We start from the raw sequence: 16,267 nt of genomic DNA, 5'->3' as shown, positions 1-16,267 counted from the left end.
TGACGATGCACAGCTGTCTTCATTTCGTAATCATAGACGTCTAAAGCATTCCAGGAGGCTGACTAATGTACCTGGAGAAATGTGCCATGTTTTCTCATCGTTTCTCCTGAACTTCTTGTCAGATCAAGAAGGGATGTGTATCTCCTTTGCTTCACAACTAGGAACTTAATTACAAGACGGAGTAAGACAAATCCTTACATTCTCCACCACCATTTCCTTCTTGTTCTCATATATACCTGTCTCAAACATATGCGCAGTCCTCAGTGATCTTAGTGGTTTCCCCTTTATTTCAATCTTTCTCCTATGGAGATTCACTTAGGACAAGATCCCCATACGGAAAACTTAAAAGTTTTCCTAACAATGGCTGCTATTAATGGCAAAAGAAAAACAGAGCACCACTTACGTTGCAGCCTACTGTTCACCAAAGGACATCATACTAAATATTCAGGAGCTTTTGAGCACCCCAAATAGTCCCAGACCAAAGTCAAGCCTCTAAGCTGAGCAATTAAGAACGAAAAATTCTGAAGGTGTTTGTTGAAAGGTTCTCAGCTTTGTGACTCCAAATACCATCATACGGAAAAACCCGAATGAACTTTTTGGCCAATCCAACAGTTGTCTTTCCCCAAAAGAATTCTATTATCCCACCACCACCAACTCTTCTTTCCTGCTCTCTTGCAAGAAGTAAGTGATCATTACCACCACAATCCACCCGAGGGCATTTCATCTGAAACCCAAAGTTCATACGCAATTAAGATTTGTATTCTTTGGCGATAGAAGTATCAACAAAGATGTAGCTGGCTTCTCATGTGAGAGAAATACATACCTGAACAGCTGTACTTGGAAGGTTGATGCATTTTACTATACATAAATTATACCTCAATTAAAAAAATAAACTCTACTAACAAATACTCATCCCCTCAGGGAACCTGCCCGTACTAGACTAACAGCCCTAACAGGGTTCTCCATACCCATATATGCTACTCAATTAAAAAAAAAAAAAAAAAAAGCAAAAAATATGAATATCTTCCCCACTAACTAAAGTTGCATTATTTTTCTCAGTGTATGCCTTCCATCCAATTACACGGAACATCACTGGACTTTCTAGGTGAGAAAAAAAAGAAAATTTTAAAGAAACTTATAAAGCCAAAGGGATAAGCTAACTAGAGTCCTGAAAAGTTGTGTGACCAAAAAAAAATTTTAAGAAACTTATAAAACCAAAGAGATAAGCTAACTAGAGTCCTGAAAAGTTGTGTGAGCTGTCTGATGTTACACACACACAATGGCCTAGGGAGCAGGCCTCTAACCTCCTTTAGCACAGGCTGGAAAGAGTACAAGTGATCTCAATGCATCACAGAAAGAATGGACATTTTAAAAAGAACAACCCTCTATCTAGCTCAGTCCCAGCACAAAACTATTTTGAGTGACCCCAAAATTCTTCCCAATGAAATATTCACCTGAAGGAATAAGTAACATTAAACCAGGAATTAATAAACATTCGAGCAACTTGAGATTTTATTGTGAAAATAGCTATTTTGACATTATATCCAGTTTCTCATTTATCAGAATAAATTCTTTACAACATTGATCATCATCACCACTTCTGGGTATTTATACACAGTCTCTGAGTAAAATATATTCACACAAGGCAAGGCTAGAATATTGAAATTATGACCAACAATGCTTATTTTAAGATTCTTTACTTCATAACAAAACTACAGTGTTTATACACTAGAACAGATGTTTCAAATGTATACCATTTGAAGATAAGCTTGGTGGAACAAAACCAATATGAGTATACATAAATTTCTTACTTGTCTTCTTTGCTATCAGTCTTCCAGAAAGCTAAAGTTATATTACAAACACCTCAAATTTCCACTTTGGGATGAACAGAAAAATGGAAAGACATTATTTCCTATTTTACAAAATAAAACATCAAGTCAGAAGAAGAATAAAGCTCATCTTTATGCAGTTAACATAAAAGCTTGAGTACACCCGTCCTTCTCCAAGAAATAAGACGCCAGCACTGCAAGAGAGGCAGCCAACAGGTCAAAGAACAAATAGCGAACACAGCCTCCTCTATAGTGCGTGACTCCCTCAGGACTGACGCAAACTCTGGCAAGCCATTGTTTCTAGACATCCAGGGATCCGGGACATGTAAACTCAATGATTAGAAGGCATTTCTCTGAATTTGCATGAGAAGATCTAAAGAATCAGAACAAAGATCCAACTGCTTTGCACATGGCCAGATGTTCACCACACCACAACTCAAACCCAAAGGCAAGCTTTCCAACAAATACACATCCAAAGCATGCAGTTCCAAATATGCAACCATATACACTGCAGAAAACAAAGAGCATCCTTATGCCTGATGAGTGAACTGGTTTTATACTTTGAAATGAAATCAGATATACTTAGTCCTCTGAAATTAGAAGGTCTAGTGAGGCTTAAACTTGGGGGGATACAGAAACTTGCTGAGAATTTAATAAAAACTGTAAACCCTCATCCTAGAAAATGCATACACAAACATACAATCCTTTTTTAGACCATGTCTTCAGTAATAGAAGTTGAAAATATTAAACTTTCTTTGCTTTTGTCACGGAAGCAACTGTACACTTTCTAAGACACTATGTGTGTATGCATGTGCATATATATATATGTATATTATATATATATATAATAACTAGCTTGTATGTGACTTTAATGCTATAAATACTCACTGCCTTTCTGGTACTTTTAAAGCACAGCCAAAAACAGTTTGGAATGGAATTCCAAGTTGGTTCCCTCTGTCTCATAGATGCCTAACAAGTGGTTAGTTCTCTGAAACCACCAGTTCACACTCCTGTACAGCTGTTCCAAGCCAACTGGGATTCTAGGGAAGCAGCTGGACTGACCAAGGGCCTCACATGTGCCTAAATAACCAACCTATCTAAACCCACAGCCAATCCTCAGTCAACTCCATGGTCCTAGGGAGCCCTAACCTGTCGCTTCCATTTTATCACCACTCACTAGAAGGGCAGCCGACAACTGGAAACCTCTGCAATGAGTACAAACAAGCAGAAGCACTCTTAGGGCAGCATTTCCCTAAGTGTATTTCTCAGAACACAAATCCCACATGACACCTCCTAAAAAAAAAAAATCCACATAAAAATAAATTAGGAAAATAGTGTATAAAATACAGGCCCTTCTTGGAGTCTGAAACCACCAACAGCATATGTAAGGTGCTGAGAAGCCTACAGTAACTTAACTTTGTCTAACCCAGCATTTCCCTATTTAGCCAAAGAACCCACTATTCATATAATAACAATATATTCTGCCAAAATATATCTTGAAATGCTTCTCCAAAGAACTGAATTACAGTTTAAAACTATCTTACAATATAATTTCAAATTAATAATAATGAGGATATAAAGACTTATTTTCCTGCATTTTTTTAAAGGAACTACTTTGTTTTGCTCTGAATAGTCTTTTATCATAACATTCCACTCTCTGTTTACAAACATCCAACTCAAAGCTATCTTCTATCATTGTTCAAGAATGTTCATTCTCATCAGTAATCATTGGCCTCCTCATCTGGAACAAATGATTTTTGTATGCTTTTTGATTCCGAGGATACCTCTCCACCTCAATCACAATAATTTTAAGTCTAGGGGAGGTAACCTGGGCTTCTAGCAAACATTATATCCCAACAAGAGTTTGGGGCTAAATAATTTTAAAAACCCTTAAAAAAAAAAAAAAAAAAAAAGCAAAGCACTCCATCTTTACATCTCTATGAAAATCAACATTTTGAAGATCTAATGAAACTTCAGTTAAACCTTTGAGACTAGGATTACTGACCTTTGGTTCATGTAATTAACAACGAATTTCTTAAAAATCTAGTCATTTCTTAGGAAATATGAAAATATTGAAAAGTAAATGTAAGTTCCACAGAGCTGAACAAGAAAAAAGGCAAAAGATAATTCTAAATGCCAACAACATATACAAAAGACCGTCATTACAACCCAAATATAATTTGTGGCTCTGCTCAGGATTTCAATTATATAAATAATTAAACCAAGACAAAGTCAATCACTAAATCCCTGTGAACTTAAAAAACAAAAAGCACACAGACACACTGCATTTTGTTCATCAAAGCATGATCCTAGTGTAGAGAACACTTGCAAAACAAAGAAGAATCACCACACAGAGACATGGAGGAGTTTTTTTCCAAAATATTTTATCCTCATAAAAGGATACCATACCATAGGGAAAAAAGATACAATTACAAACATAAAACTGTAGAATTTTTAATCTCCTAGGGAAAAGGGGTTCTTGGTTTTAGGGGTTCTTTTTTCTTTGCTGATAAGGCAAAACAGATCTTTAGATTATCATTTGTTATAAACCTGAGTTGTTTTTTTCCTTTAAACTCAAGAATGAAATAAATTAATTTATATTATACATTTATTAATCTGGAACTGAATACTATGTTTAAAGCATTAAATTTTAAATCATAGTTTATCTAGATAATGATAAACTTATTGAATTTATTTTTAAAACCCTTTTATTTTGAAATAATTATAGACTCACAAAAAGAAGTTGCAAAAATAGTACAGAGAGATCCTATGTAACCATCCCTCAGCTTCCTGTCTTTACATTTAAGCATTTATATTTTGGTTTCAGAGGGATACAATTTTTGACAGTTTATGAAAAAGTAAACAGTTTAAGAAAAATCTAATAACATGGTAAATGTCTATTCCTGGAAGAGGCTCTAAGAAAACATACTACTGACATCAAATACCACTTTTATCACATGATACTACCTTTAAAAATTGGTTTTCTGAGATACTGTTACCAATTTCTGCCTCTTTTGATGTCTAGTTTTCTTCCATTTTTGCAGACTTCTGAAAATTGTAACTTAGCTCTGATTGAAATAAGCTTCCCCATTCCTTTAAGTTAATATATCTAGCCACATTAAATGAACAGAAATTACAAATGGAAATCAAAATGCTTCAGATTTAACATAAAATCTCTAATCCTCTAGCACTCAAAAAATAAAACAAACATGTCTAGGTTGAAATTTAATTCGTTTGTCAGTGCCAACCTTTTAGGGGGAAAAACATTGTGTAGGAATGACTGTCCTTAAAGGTCTTTTACAGTTTCTTTGGTCTTAGGGGAATGGCCAGTCTTATGGATAACTGATGACAGTTTGCTGATGAAAGATCTTTATCTTATGGGAATTATCTGACCAATTTTCTCATCCTATACTACCAAGAAACATAAACACAAACATAGTCCCTTTTCTCATATTATCCTCCACCATCACTTCCAAAACAAAGTGGCTCACAGTATTTTAAGACTGTGGACCATTTATCTCAGCGAACTCAAACTTTATCCGAAGCATATCCTGACAGGTTGCTCAAAAGCTCTCTGCCCAGTTATTCCTTTCCAAGAGCTTCCTGTATGTGTGGCTGATCCCTGGAGTGGTTTGTGTTCAGTGATAGCTTCCTAGCATCTCATTAGCTTATACCAAAAACCTCAACTAAGTAACCCAGCATATAAATTCTCACTTATCTAAATCATATTTTGCATCTTAGGAAAGATAGTCTGGAAGCATCATGGCCTATATAGCATACAGCTAAAGGGAGTTCAAAGCAGGAATGACCAAAAGGAAATAAATCATATTTACAGTCGTCTTTCTACTGAAAAAGGATACTTGTTATTCTAGAATGATATTTTTTTATTAAACTTTCAACACACCAAACATTACAGTATGCTTACTGGCTGCATCTTTGTGTCGTAAGAATACGATATTACACATTCTTATAAAAATGTAAACACATTTTGCTTACTCATGGACAGTAGTAACCTTATTGACAGAAAACTTTACATAACCCAGTATTATCCTTTGACTTTGCCCATGGAGAAACCTGGAGTTAAATTTACCATTCAATTTTAGAATCTGTTAGGGTTAATATAGTTCTTTCTCCTACAAATTTTTTATTTTGCCAAAAACTAACTTTAATTGTCCTGTTTTACATATTTGACAATTGTAAGTCACTTCAGATACTTTTTGAAAGTGTTAGTAGAAATCATAATCGAAAATGACTACCCCTGACTAAAGCATAAGCAGGTGATTAATGTGCTAACCACCCATCTCCAATAAACACCAATCCTAGAGGACAGTGAAGTTCTATGGTCATGATTTCCAACACAGAATATTCAAACAGATTTCCGATTGCTGGACTCTAACAGAAGACTAACGCATAACACACACACACACACACACACACACACACACTCTCTCTCTCCCCCACCTGTTGCAGAAGTAATGTGAAACTCATTAGTTTCTTTCTCTCAATGCATCCAAACATGAACAAGACTTTGAAGACTACCCTGTTTCTCATTAAAACTTTCAAGAAAAAATATTTACAATGACATAAAGACTTCTGTATAAATAGCTACCTAAATACAGAACAAATTGAGAGGATGCAGGTCAAACACAGCTGAGTTCCACTCAGCTCAAATTAGACAAGTCTCTTGAGTCCAAAACTGTTTTCCTAACCTGGGGGTTTCTGCAGGATGTGACAAGATTTGCTGAGCACCATAGTAATCTTTTAAGACACTAATCAAAAACATGGTCCTATATTTTAAAAACCCCAGAAGTAGTTTTAGGACAGCAGAAGCACCTCAGCCACTAAAATAAGCAAGATTCTATTGTAAGTAAAATTACCCGCACAGGAAATCTTTGAACAGTTCAGCAACCAATAAATAGAAAATGTTCTTTAAAATCTGCTATTTCCGATTACTCCATTGAATCCTTCAACTGCAGTTAACTCTATGGAAAATAATTAGTTGTCATAAAGGTTTTGACTGCATGATATGTTTCTTAGGAAGAACACTGGTCTGAGCCAAGCATGGTGAACCTGGACCAGGTACACGGTAGGTACTTCTAGTTCTCTGGCAGTAAGCGCCTCCTGAGTAGTGTCTAACAACCGGGCAAGTGTCAGTTAGACTTTACAGCCTGGCATAATAACGATGCTAACACATTCAGCTCTCCCGAAATCAACCCAAGAAAGAGATGACTAGAGTTAAAGATGTACTACGAATACACAGGTCTAAAGCTCCAATAAATTAAAACAGCCCTTGCTAACCTGTATTGAACACATGAGCAAATACTTTTATATTGAAGTGCATACAGTCAGACAAATATTATATATAACCATCTTTAATATTTATATGTATGGTAGTAACTCCCCCAAAGATTAGACTTATGAGAGCATAATTAAAAAACATTCCTCATTGCTTTTTAAAGTTAAATACAGGCTTTTCTATTGAAGTAAATAGAATATTAGAATAATATATTTTCCCTAACATCTAAAATAGGCATCAGATTTCTAAACAGAAGAAAAAAAGGCTTCAGCTAAAGAGCCACATATTAGATATTTAGACTGGTATAAGGATACTAAATTAATAAATTAACTTGGATAAACGAACAGTGCACATTCAGAACAGAAGTGTAGCTTTGGGCCAGCAACATGTGAACCAAAGGCAAAAATCTGCCAAGGTTAAGGCAGGTTTTTTATTTACAGTACAACGTGTTTTCTTTTTTCCCCAAGTTCATTTAGCATTTACCTTGATGTTACTTAAAGTGCATTGCCAAGCTAAAACACGAGCTTCCTAACTAAAAAAGAATTGCTGTCATAGAAAGTTTCTTTTGTTGTAGAGTCTTCCTTATACCTATTCACGAATTTTCTTTTTGCCTTCACACACTTCGTGTAAGAGATTACTGCAACAACTATATGACTTTGGACACAAAGCATGAAGACTGTCAGGGTGACAGCCGTTGTGAGGAATTACTTTCTTCTTCTGCTGGAGTCAATTTAAGTGTTGGCAGTTTCCGAGGAGGAAGTTGAGGGCTTTGGCGAAGATTGTCATCCATCTGTGGAAAGTACAAAAGGTACATCTGACTAATGGCTATGGCACCACTTATATGGACTGTGGCCTCCCCATCCAAACTATAGTCTAGAAGAGTACCGAACCTTATGTTTCTAGGACTGCTAGAGAAACCTTTTTCTTGCAAATAATCTCTCAAGAATTCTAAACATCATACCTAAATACTGGCTGACTCAGTATATGTATGAAAGCAATATGGCTCATCCTTGATGACTTCACAAAATTACAATAATTCCACATAATGAACAGTCTACTGAACTCAACCACAGCACAACTTGGTGTAAGAGATCTTCTAATATTAAGTGTAAAAGCAGTATTTCTGTTACATTACTCTCCACAGTTTACAAAGTATGTTCTCATTTGATCTTCCCAACACAACTATAAAGGAAAAACAAAAAAAAAAGGCGGACACAATCATTCCCTACTTTACAGATAAGCAAAATGAAGCTCAGAAAGGTTACCAGATTCGCATTAGGTTGCAAAGCTAGCATCAGAGCTGAAATGTGAACACAGGTCTTTTTATTCTAACACTATTGTTCTTTCAACTATATCTCATTGCCTCAATAAAAATGACCTGTACTCTACTCAGAAAGATCACCTCTTTAAGGCTATGACTATTTAGACCAAGAGAAGCTAAGAAAAGATACAGAAAGAAGGATAAATTCTTTAGACCTAATCCAGAGGCACTGCAAACACTGGATCAGTTCTAAGTCTGCTCCAGAGAAACAAATCAAGAACATATTTAGAAAATGTCCAAGAGTTTCAGACTTACCCTAAGGAGTACGTTAGCATCCCAGGAAATACTAGGACAGGGGTTACTTAGAACTGAGTCAGACCTTATAAAACTACTTAGAAAACTACCTTTAACCAGGGTACCCCAAAATCAGAGTGCAAGGTCCTGGTGTTAAGCTGCTTCATAGAAGACTTGAAAGCAGCTGCCATCAATGACCCAAAACCAACAGAATATAGCATCTTATCACCTACTTGATAGGTAGGCTTTTTTAGAGTTCTGAATATAAGCAGCCCAAAACTCTCATCTTCTCAAGATGCTTTTATAAAGTACAGGGGAAATGTTTCAGCAGAGGTACATAGGGTTCATAATAAAGGGAAAAGAATAAAAGATTAACTCTTAATTTTCCGAGGGAAAAAGTATTCCCAGTGAACTATCTGAATCAATTGTGATGTCTTTTTTTTCCTTGCAAGAACTAAGTTCCTCAAACATAACTCTTTCTTTTTTTTAAGCTCTAGATTTCCTGTCTAAATGGTGAATGGTGGTAGCCAACAGAATTTGTTGTTCTAATGTCTTGTAGCAAACAGTGAACTGTACTGAAGAGCAGATGGGAAGTGGGGTGGAGGGAGGTGCTGATATAGGGTCAGGAAACTCTCATATATTGATGATGCCAAAATGGAACTGTATCAAGTGGTGACAGGGCCTCCCGGCTTCACTTTCTGCATATGTAGGTATTTCATGGTTCCCTTCACATGCCTAATGAATTTGCCACAGATAGAAATGGAAGCTATACTGGACAGCCTTCATCTAGCAGAAAAGTATCTAAAACAGTCTGAGTAATCTTTCCATTATCCACACTTAACTCTCAGTGTATTCCCTCTCATGAGATTTGCTGGGTTAGGCTATGAATTAAGACAAACTTGGCTTTCATTCAGCTTACCCAAACTTTAATAAGAGGTACATGCAATACCATAAAAAGAAATAAAATGGTCATTCCAGAGAGTGGCAGCTATAAATCTGGCTATTACCAACAGTAGTAATGGATACATACTTTCATTCATGAGTTAGATGACTGACTAACTGCAAAGCCCATGCTGGAATCCAATTTCTAGGGTTCAAATTCCCTCTCTACCTCTTGCCAGCTGAAAGGCCTCGGGCAGGTGATGTTATAAGCTACTCTCGAAGCTTCAGTATCTCATCTGTAAAATGGGAATGACAAAGTACCTGCACACACAGAGCTGCTGTGAAGATTAAATGAGATAACTCATATAAAGCTCATATAACACAGTGCCTGTTACTCAATCCCCCAAATCCTCTAGCCAGTGTTATTAAGCCACAATGACCTATTAGTTTGTGAAAGAATAAAGCATTATGCATTTGCATAAGAAAAAAAGCAAGTTTATCAAACATTTGAGGAAAAAATGCATAACTCCCTTGTATTTTTCCAATTAGAATCACCCTTGAAATTTCCATTGTTGGCTCCCTCCCCCACCCAATTCCTCAATATCTCTCTCAACAAATGCATACTCCCGAAGTGGCAGAATAGCCACACTGGCAAAAATTGTAGACAACGTTTAGAACAGAGGATAGGAAGGAGACAAAATAAAACCATTTACGTGGAAGAAAGAAAAAAACACCATAGTGCTTTTAGCAAGACAGGATAAGCACAGGTGCTTACAATCTCAAGAAACGTTAACCCTCAGAGACAGAAAGAAGCAGACAAGCAAGCAAGGAGTGTTTTCTTGTTTGTCTCTCTCTTTTTTTGAAGCCAGGCTTTTGGGTCTCCTAACTTGCAAAGTACTACTAATTGGGTGGTAAAAGTAAATCCAATACCATTATCAGATCTTTCCCCATAGCAATCAGGCCATTACTGGCTTCAAAACACTGTATTTTGTACAGCTTTAGTAAATGTATGTTTAAACAGCTTTCTGAAAAAATAAACTTAAAAAAAAAGAAAAACTGAAAAGGTAAAGTTAATGCATAACCCAAAACAATATTAATTGCAGAAAGGAAAATACTAAACTACTATAAAATAACAATTGAAGTAAACTTGACCTTTTCAATCAAGTTGGATTCCTTATTTACAAGTTGTGTGAGTTTCTGCAGATTTGCATCTACCGTTTCTTGTCCAGCAGGAGAGATGCCTAAGAAGCCAGGACAGAAATCAGAAAGAGGAAATTCTGAAAGCCTTACAGGCTGTTTAGATTCAAAGAATATTGAATCTATCCAACCCTCCTAAGTGCCCCATTGCCCACCACACCCTCCAAAAAAGGCAAAGTGAAAAACCATTCTGGGTTCAAAGGCAAACTTAAGAGGGAGAGTAATGCTCCAAAACCAAACCCTAAGCTAAAAGACTACATTTGTCCTTAAGGAGACCCTGTTAGCCAAGCATTATGCAGATAGCCAAGGTCATTAGAGCACAACAATCCTCATTTCCTTCTCAAATATGACTTGTACCTTCCCCCCCATTTCACATAGGTCTTTAGTTACAACTATTTGAACAGCTTTCTAAGGCCCAAACAGTTACCCATAAAGCATCCGAAGTACTTGGAGGAACTTTAAAAAATACAGATTCCTGGGATCCATCCCTAAGGGATTCTAATTCAGTGAATCTGGTATAGGACCCAAGATTTTGTATTTGTTCTGTAGTCAGGTTTGCTAACCACTGCTCCCAAGTAACAAGGTTGAAAGTTATTCAGTTTCATGACCCCCAAACTAACTAACCCCTCCCTTGTTATATACAAGTGTATTACATACAAAACACATAACCCACTATAAAAAGTAAACTGTCCCTAAACCAACGATCCTTATGACTTCTATTCCTTAAAAGGACAATTCTGGCCAACTCTCCCCATACAAATTTTGTGTCCCAATCACTTAAGCACAAGGCCCAACACTCTCGCAGAATCAGAGCCTAAGTGACAGGTGCCCTCTGTTTACTATACCTCCAGTCTGATGTAATCAGTTTTGAAGTAGTGGAATCATGGGAGTGTACCTCACCAAAATCAATCTGCTGCTCATTTCTGTTCACCCAGGAAAATGCTAGAAGCAACATTTAAAGTAACTGCCCATTTGCATTAGGATAAATGCTATCTTTCGGCAGGGACACAATAAATACCTGTGGTTAATTTTAGAAGAAAATGACCCACTTCAAAGGAGCAATATTTAAAGAACAAGAAGCAAGAACTGTATAAAATCCAGAACAGACAAACGGCAAATATATATTTCTCTATTTAAAGAAGAACTAACACATGGGAGTAAAAGTAAGTTGGAAAAATGCAACTTTCTGAAGTTCTATAAACCAGCATTTAAAGACAATATACAAACTTCTTTAATAAGTAATGAATTTGGCTTATACATCCTTAGGAGAATATGCAAGTATTCTATGCAAACAAAGATTAGCTGAAGAGGAACCAGCTTACCTCCAAGACTAAGCCTAAAATAACTGTTTAGGATGTCATCACAAAAGCGACACAGGTTGGAGAGCTGTTTCAAATGTTCTTGTAACTGAACTTTAGGAAAGCGTACTTTATAAAGAGGTGCGAGAAAACCAAACACATAGGCATCCAAAGTAGAAGGCCTAAAAATAAATTAAGGATTTTTTAAAAGCACATAGAAAATATTAATTTGGGATTACGTTAAAAAAAAAAACACTTTTTCTCAAATACATTTGTCAATTCTGAAGTATACAATACGGTCTTTTAAAAGGTTTCCTACCCATTCTGGCTTATAGAAATGATGCAGCTAGGGTTTTACTCAGTTGTAGCTTTTAAAAAATACTCTACCCATTTTATTTAGAAGAAAATTAAGTTGTAAATTAAAGATTCATTTTTACTCATAAGTATTATATAGAGACTGGAGACATGGTGGGAACAGTCTTAGAAGTTTCAAATTCACATATGTAGCATATTAAGTCAATGTAAGATTACCGCAACAGAAAAAGTTTCCTATAGTAAAAATCCATTAAATATTTTTTTTAAGTGAAAAACTCATTGGGGATGGGGTGGGAGGACCAGGCAAGGGAACTTGCTTTAAATAACTGCTCACTGAATACATGCAAACAAAACATCAAAATGGTTTGTAAGGGAATGCACTCACGTATCTCCAAAGAAAAACTGAGATGTTCCCAGTCTGTTTGACAGAAGATTTAGGCACTCCTTGGCATCTCTGTATATCTAATAAGGATGAAATTACATCTCAAAGGTAGGAAAGATACTTTGAGAACTCCTTTTCAGACTGGCATCTATAGATAAGTTCATCCCTGCTCCTTCTCTTGTCCCTCCTCTGGAGGGTAGGAAAGATACTTTGAGAACTCCTTTTCAGACTGGCATCTATAGATAAGTTCATCCCTGCTCCTTCTCTTGTCCCTCCTCTGGAGGGCCCTTGCTCTGAAGGTAATTCCAATCATACCTGAGCTTCTACATCTCGGAGGTGGTAGAGGGGAGGCTCTCCCCTGGTCAGGAGAATCCTATTCAGTGCTCCCTTAGACATCCTTCCAGGCAGGATCAAACTCAAGGGAAAAGGCATTCGTGAAGCAAACCATGGCTTTGTCACAGTAAAGTAATTGTCACTATCAACCCAGAATGTGTGAAGCTGCAAAAGGAGGGAAAAAACACTACAAAGATATTCTTTTACTAAAAGGAAGATCCTCAATCAATGTGAAAGTTTTTCATAAATATCTCTGAATGAAGTTGACTCCATACAAGTTTTCCAGTTAGGATGACTCAAGGATAAATCAATGTTTTTAAATGTGTGAGTTTTGTTGATTGCTCTAACCCAAGCACCCAGAATAAGGCCTGGAACATAGTAGGTGCTCAATGAATATTTGTTGAATGAATGAATTACAGTTGGCCCAACTCTATACATGGACAAACTCCAATCTTTCACAGAGAATCTTTATTTCCAAAATGATATTATCTTTCACTTTGTTGTTTCATACACTAGTTGAACGTCTAACAGAATCAACCCAGTTCTGCAGTTACATGAAAGAATCAAGACTGATACACAAATGAAATTTCTTCTCTTAAGCCTTTTCCATTATTTTTCTTCTAAATCGACTAAGTACATTTTCAGTAAGTCACTAAGATACTGTAATATTCACCAATGCTCACCACTGCAGGAAGAAGCTTCTCTTCGAGGAGAGCAATGTAAGCTAGTGTATCTGCCCCTTGTTTTGCTGACAGTTCATAATCGGCATTATATTTCTATTAAAAAATAAAAAACCAAAAACCTCATAAGTCAAGAACATCCCAAAACAGTGAAACTAAATAAATTGGGACTCCTATTCTTCCTCAAAAATGGCAAACATATTAAAAGGGGAAAAGAGAAATACAAATTCAGTGACAGATGCTGCTTAATGCAAATAAAGTTCTCAGCACAGCATCATACACACGTTAAGGTCAATAAATGTTAGTTTTAGGTGTTTATTTATTATTAACTATTATTTCAATGATTGTTAATGACCTAGTTTAGTTTAGTGCATGACATGTAGTACAAACTTAATAGAGGCTATTATTATTCTTATTAACAATAAGGAAAAAGTTCTAATTAGTAGCATTTTCCCCTTGAAAAGAGAAAACCTTCCAACTGAGAAAAGTTCTAAATTTTGTTGATATAGGACTTCTTTTTTTAAACTATTGGCAAAATCAATGATAACTTTTACATTTATGTAAACTGTTACAGTTTAAACATTTTAGATATATAAATCTTGGCATGTTCAGATATTTTGGATACATTATTTCATGAAACATTTAACTGCAACTATTAGTTTAAGTGCTTTTAAAAAATAAATAGTTGCTAGTTGATGGGAACTCAGACCTCACACCAAGCACAAAATGTGTAGCAATTATGGAACTAAATTTACAATCATATCAATAAGTATAATAGTGAAAATGGTTAAATTGAATCTACTTACACCTAAGCTTCAATAAAAACCAAGCAAAGTGCATGAAAATATAAATTGACTATAACTCACTATATGCCTTTTGAATCACAGTACAACTCATGATTTAGAGCAGTGACTCTCAAATCTATTCTTATTTCAAGCCCTATGTATCTCCAAAAAAGAATTCTAAAAAAAAAATTTTTAATGCACTTTCTTTGGAAGCAACATGCAGGGATCAAGAATCTATTTCTCCAGAAGGAACCCACCTGTTTTCTTAAAAAGTTTAGTATTTTTGCCGGCTGAGAAACAATACTGTCTTCAGTTGTCAAAACTGGTACATCTCCTGTAATCACAACACAGTTTACATGTAAGGAAGAGACTCGATATCCTCTGAAGAGACTCCAATAGCCTAAAAACTATGCCAGTCACATTTGAGGAAGAAAAAAATGAGTAACTCATCTTAGGTTTTTGCAATTTCACACACACACAAAAAGTTTTGGAGAGCATTTTCATTTCTCATAATTTCCACTGATTTGGCTTCTCCTTTGAAGTATTACTCAGAATGATCAAAACATAAGCAACACACAGCTAAGGTCGTGGTAAGAACTAAAACCCCAAGGTACTCCATGGCTACAAGCCCCCTAGCTTTAAATAAGAGGGGGGAGGGGGCTCACAGAGGGCAGAAATGGGTGTTTAAAAGTTTACACTGTACCTCTTGAACCTCTCCAGGTGTTATCTATGACATTGACTTTCAGGGGTGCACCAGAAAACTTGGCGTAAGCCTGAAAGAGAGTTTGCAATAAAACATTTTAGACTGAATACGTAATGCAAATCTGCAGAGCAGCTTTACTTCAAAGCCGGGTCCCCAGAAGGCAGAAACGCCTGACTCGGGGGCTGCGTCCCTCCCGCTACTTCTAGCCGGGGTTGCGCGCTACCAAGATTTCGAGGACTTTTTTCCCCCCAAACGTTTGAGGGATGCAGAGCGGGGAGCGCGCGCCTACTGCTTTGGGCTTTCATTCCACTGCACAGACGGCTTTGCAAGGCTGAGAAAACTCGGAGCCAAGCGGAGAAGCCATGACTTCTCCTCCAGGATTCGGCGGGGCCACAGGCTAGGCTGTAACTCGTTGGACGGGAGGGAGCCCCGGGCGGTGCAGCGAGCAGCGCCCCGGCCGGCCGGGCCCGAGCGCGGCGGGAACCAACCCCAGCCGCCGGGACCCGGACCAGCCAGCCTCGCGTCTCTGGCCCCGCCCCTTCTTTCCCGCTCCCTGGCCCGCGAGGCGGCCTCACCATCACCACCAGGGACTCGCTGTGCACCGACGGGAGCCCCCAGCCGCCTCCCCAGCACCTGAGCTCCAAGGGCGCCGCCATCTTGCCGGGGCCGACCTTTGCTATCCCGGAAGTACTTTTGCTGCCTACTTTCCGGCACGTGGAAACGCGGGGGCGGGGCGCGAGGGAAGGAAGGGTACTTTGGGGACTGGGAGAGGTGCAAGGCGGGAAGGGCCGCTGAAGGGGTTAACAACACGCTTAGCATCAGTTTGGCCTGGGGTTTAAGAGTCCTGGGCAATGTCAAACAACCCGCCAGTAATTCCTCAAGTACTTATTGGCTGCCATGTGTACCAAGCACTTTGACTATTACTACCCTGGGCCTAAATAACCCATTTGTAAACCAGGCATGACAAGTTTATTAACAAGATTGTTGTGTTTAAAATTATGACATAGAGGTA

The 16,267-nt window shown here is 37.3% G+C and overlaps 1 protein-coding gene across 3 annotated transcripts; it reads right to left on the bottom strand.

Annotated features, from left to right (window-relative positions):
- Window positions 1-1,509: 1,509 nt before the first annotated feature.
- On the bottom strand, window positions 1,510-15,931 carry MTX3 (metaxin 3). 3 transcript variants are annotated; one of them, XM_032628352.1, is made up of 9 exons: window positions 15,831-15,930; window positions 15,256-15,325; window positions 14,810-14,886; window positions 13,771-13,863; window positions 13,070-13,252; window positions 12,758-12,834; window positions 12,082-12,239; window positions 10,715-10,803; window positions 1,510-7,915 (listed from the first exon to the last, which is right to left on the bottom strand). In XM_032628352.1, the coding sequence occupies exons 1-9, from the start codon at window positions 15,909-15,911 to the stop codon at window positions 7,805-7,807; spliced, it is 939 nt and encodes a 312-aa protein (XP_032484243.1). In that variant the 5' UTR covers window positions 15,912-15,930; the 3' UTR covers window positions 1,510-7,804. The 3 variants fall into 3 exon arrangements, with proteins under 3 accessions (XP_032484243.1, XP_032484245.1, XP_032484244.1); XM_032628354.1 differs by lacking the exon at window positions 10,715-10,803 and having other exon boundaries at window positions 15,831-15,931; XM_032628353.1 differs by lacking the exon at window positions 13,070-13,252 and having other exon boundaries at window positions 15,831-15,927.
- Between the last annotated feature and the right edge of the window lie 336 nt (window positions 15,932-16,267).

This window comes from Phocoena sinus, chromosome 3 (assembly GCF_008692025.1).
Source record: "Phocoena sinus isolate mPhoSin1 chromosome 3, mPhoSin1.pri, whole genome shotgun sequence".
NCBI classification, from domain to species: domain Eukaryota; kingdom Metazoa; phylum Chordata; class Mammalia; order Artiodactyla; family Phocoenidae; genus Phocoena; species Phocoena sinus.
Note: the sequence above shows the minus strand (reverse complement) of the source record. Positions and strands in the feature narration are given on the sequence as shown.

Bases quoted from the DNA above. Each gene is read 5' to 3' on its own strand.
- MTX3 (XM_032628352.1), bottom strand. From the start codon at position 15,911: ATGGCGGCGCCCTTGGAGCTCAGGTGCTGGGGAGGCGGCTGGGGGCTC. The intron at 12,240-12,757 runs GTGAGTGCATTC...ATTTATTTTTAG, and splicing joins CAGTTTTTCTTTGGAGATAC to GCCTTCTACTTTGGATGCCT. The intron at 7,916-10,714 runs GTCAAGTTTACT...TACTTTCCACAG, and splicing joins AATCCAACTTGATTGAAAAG to ATGGATGACAATCTTCGCCA.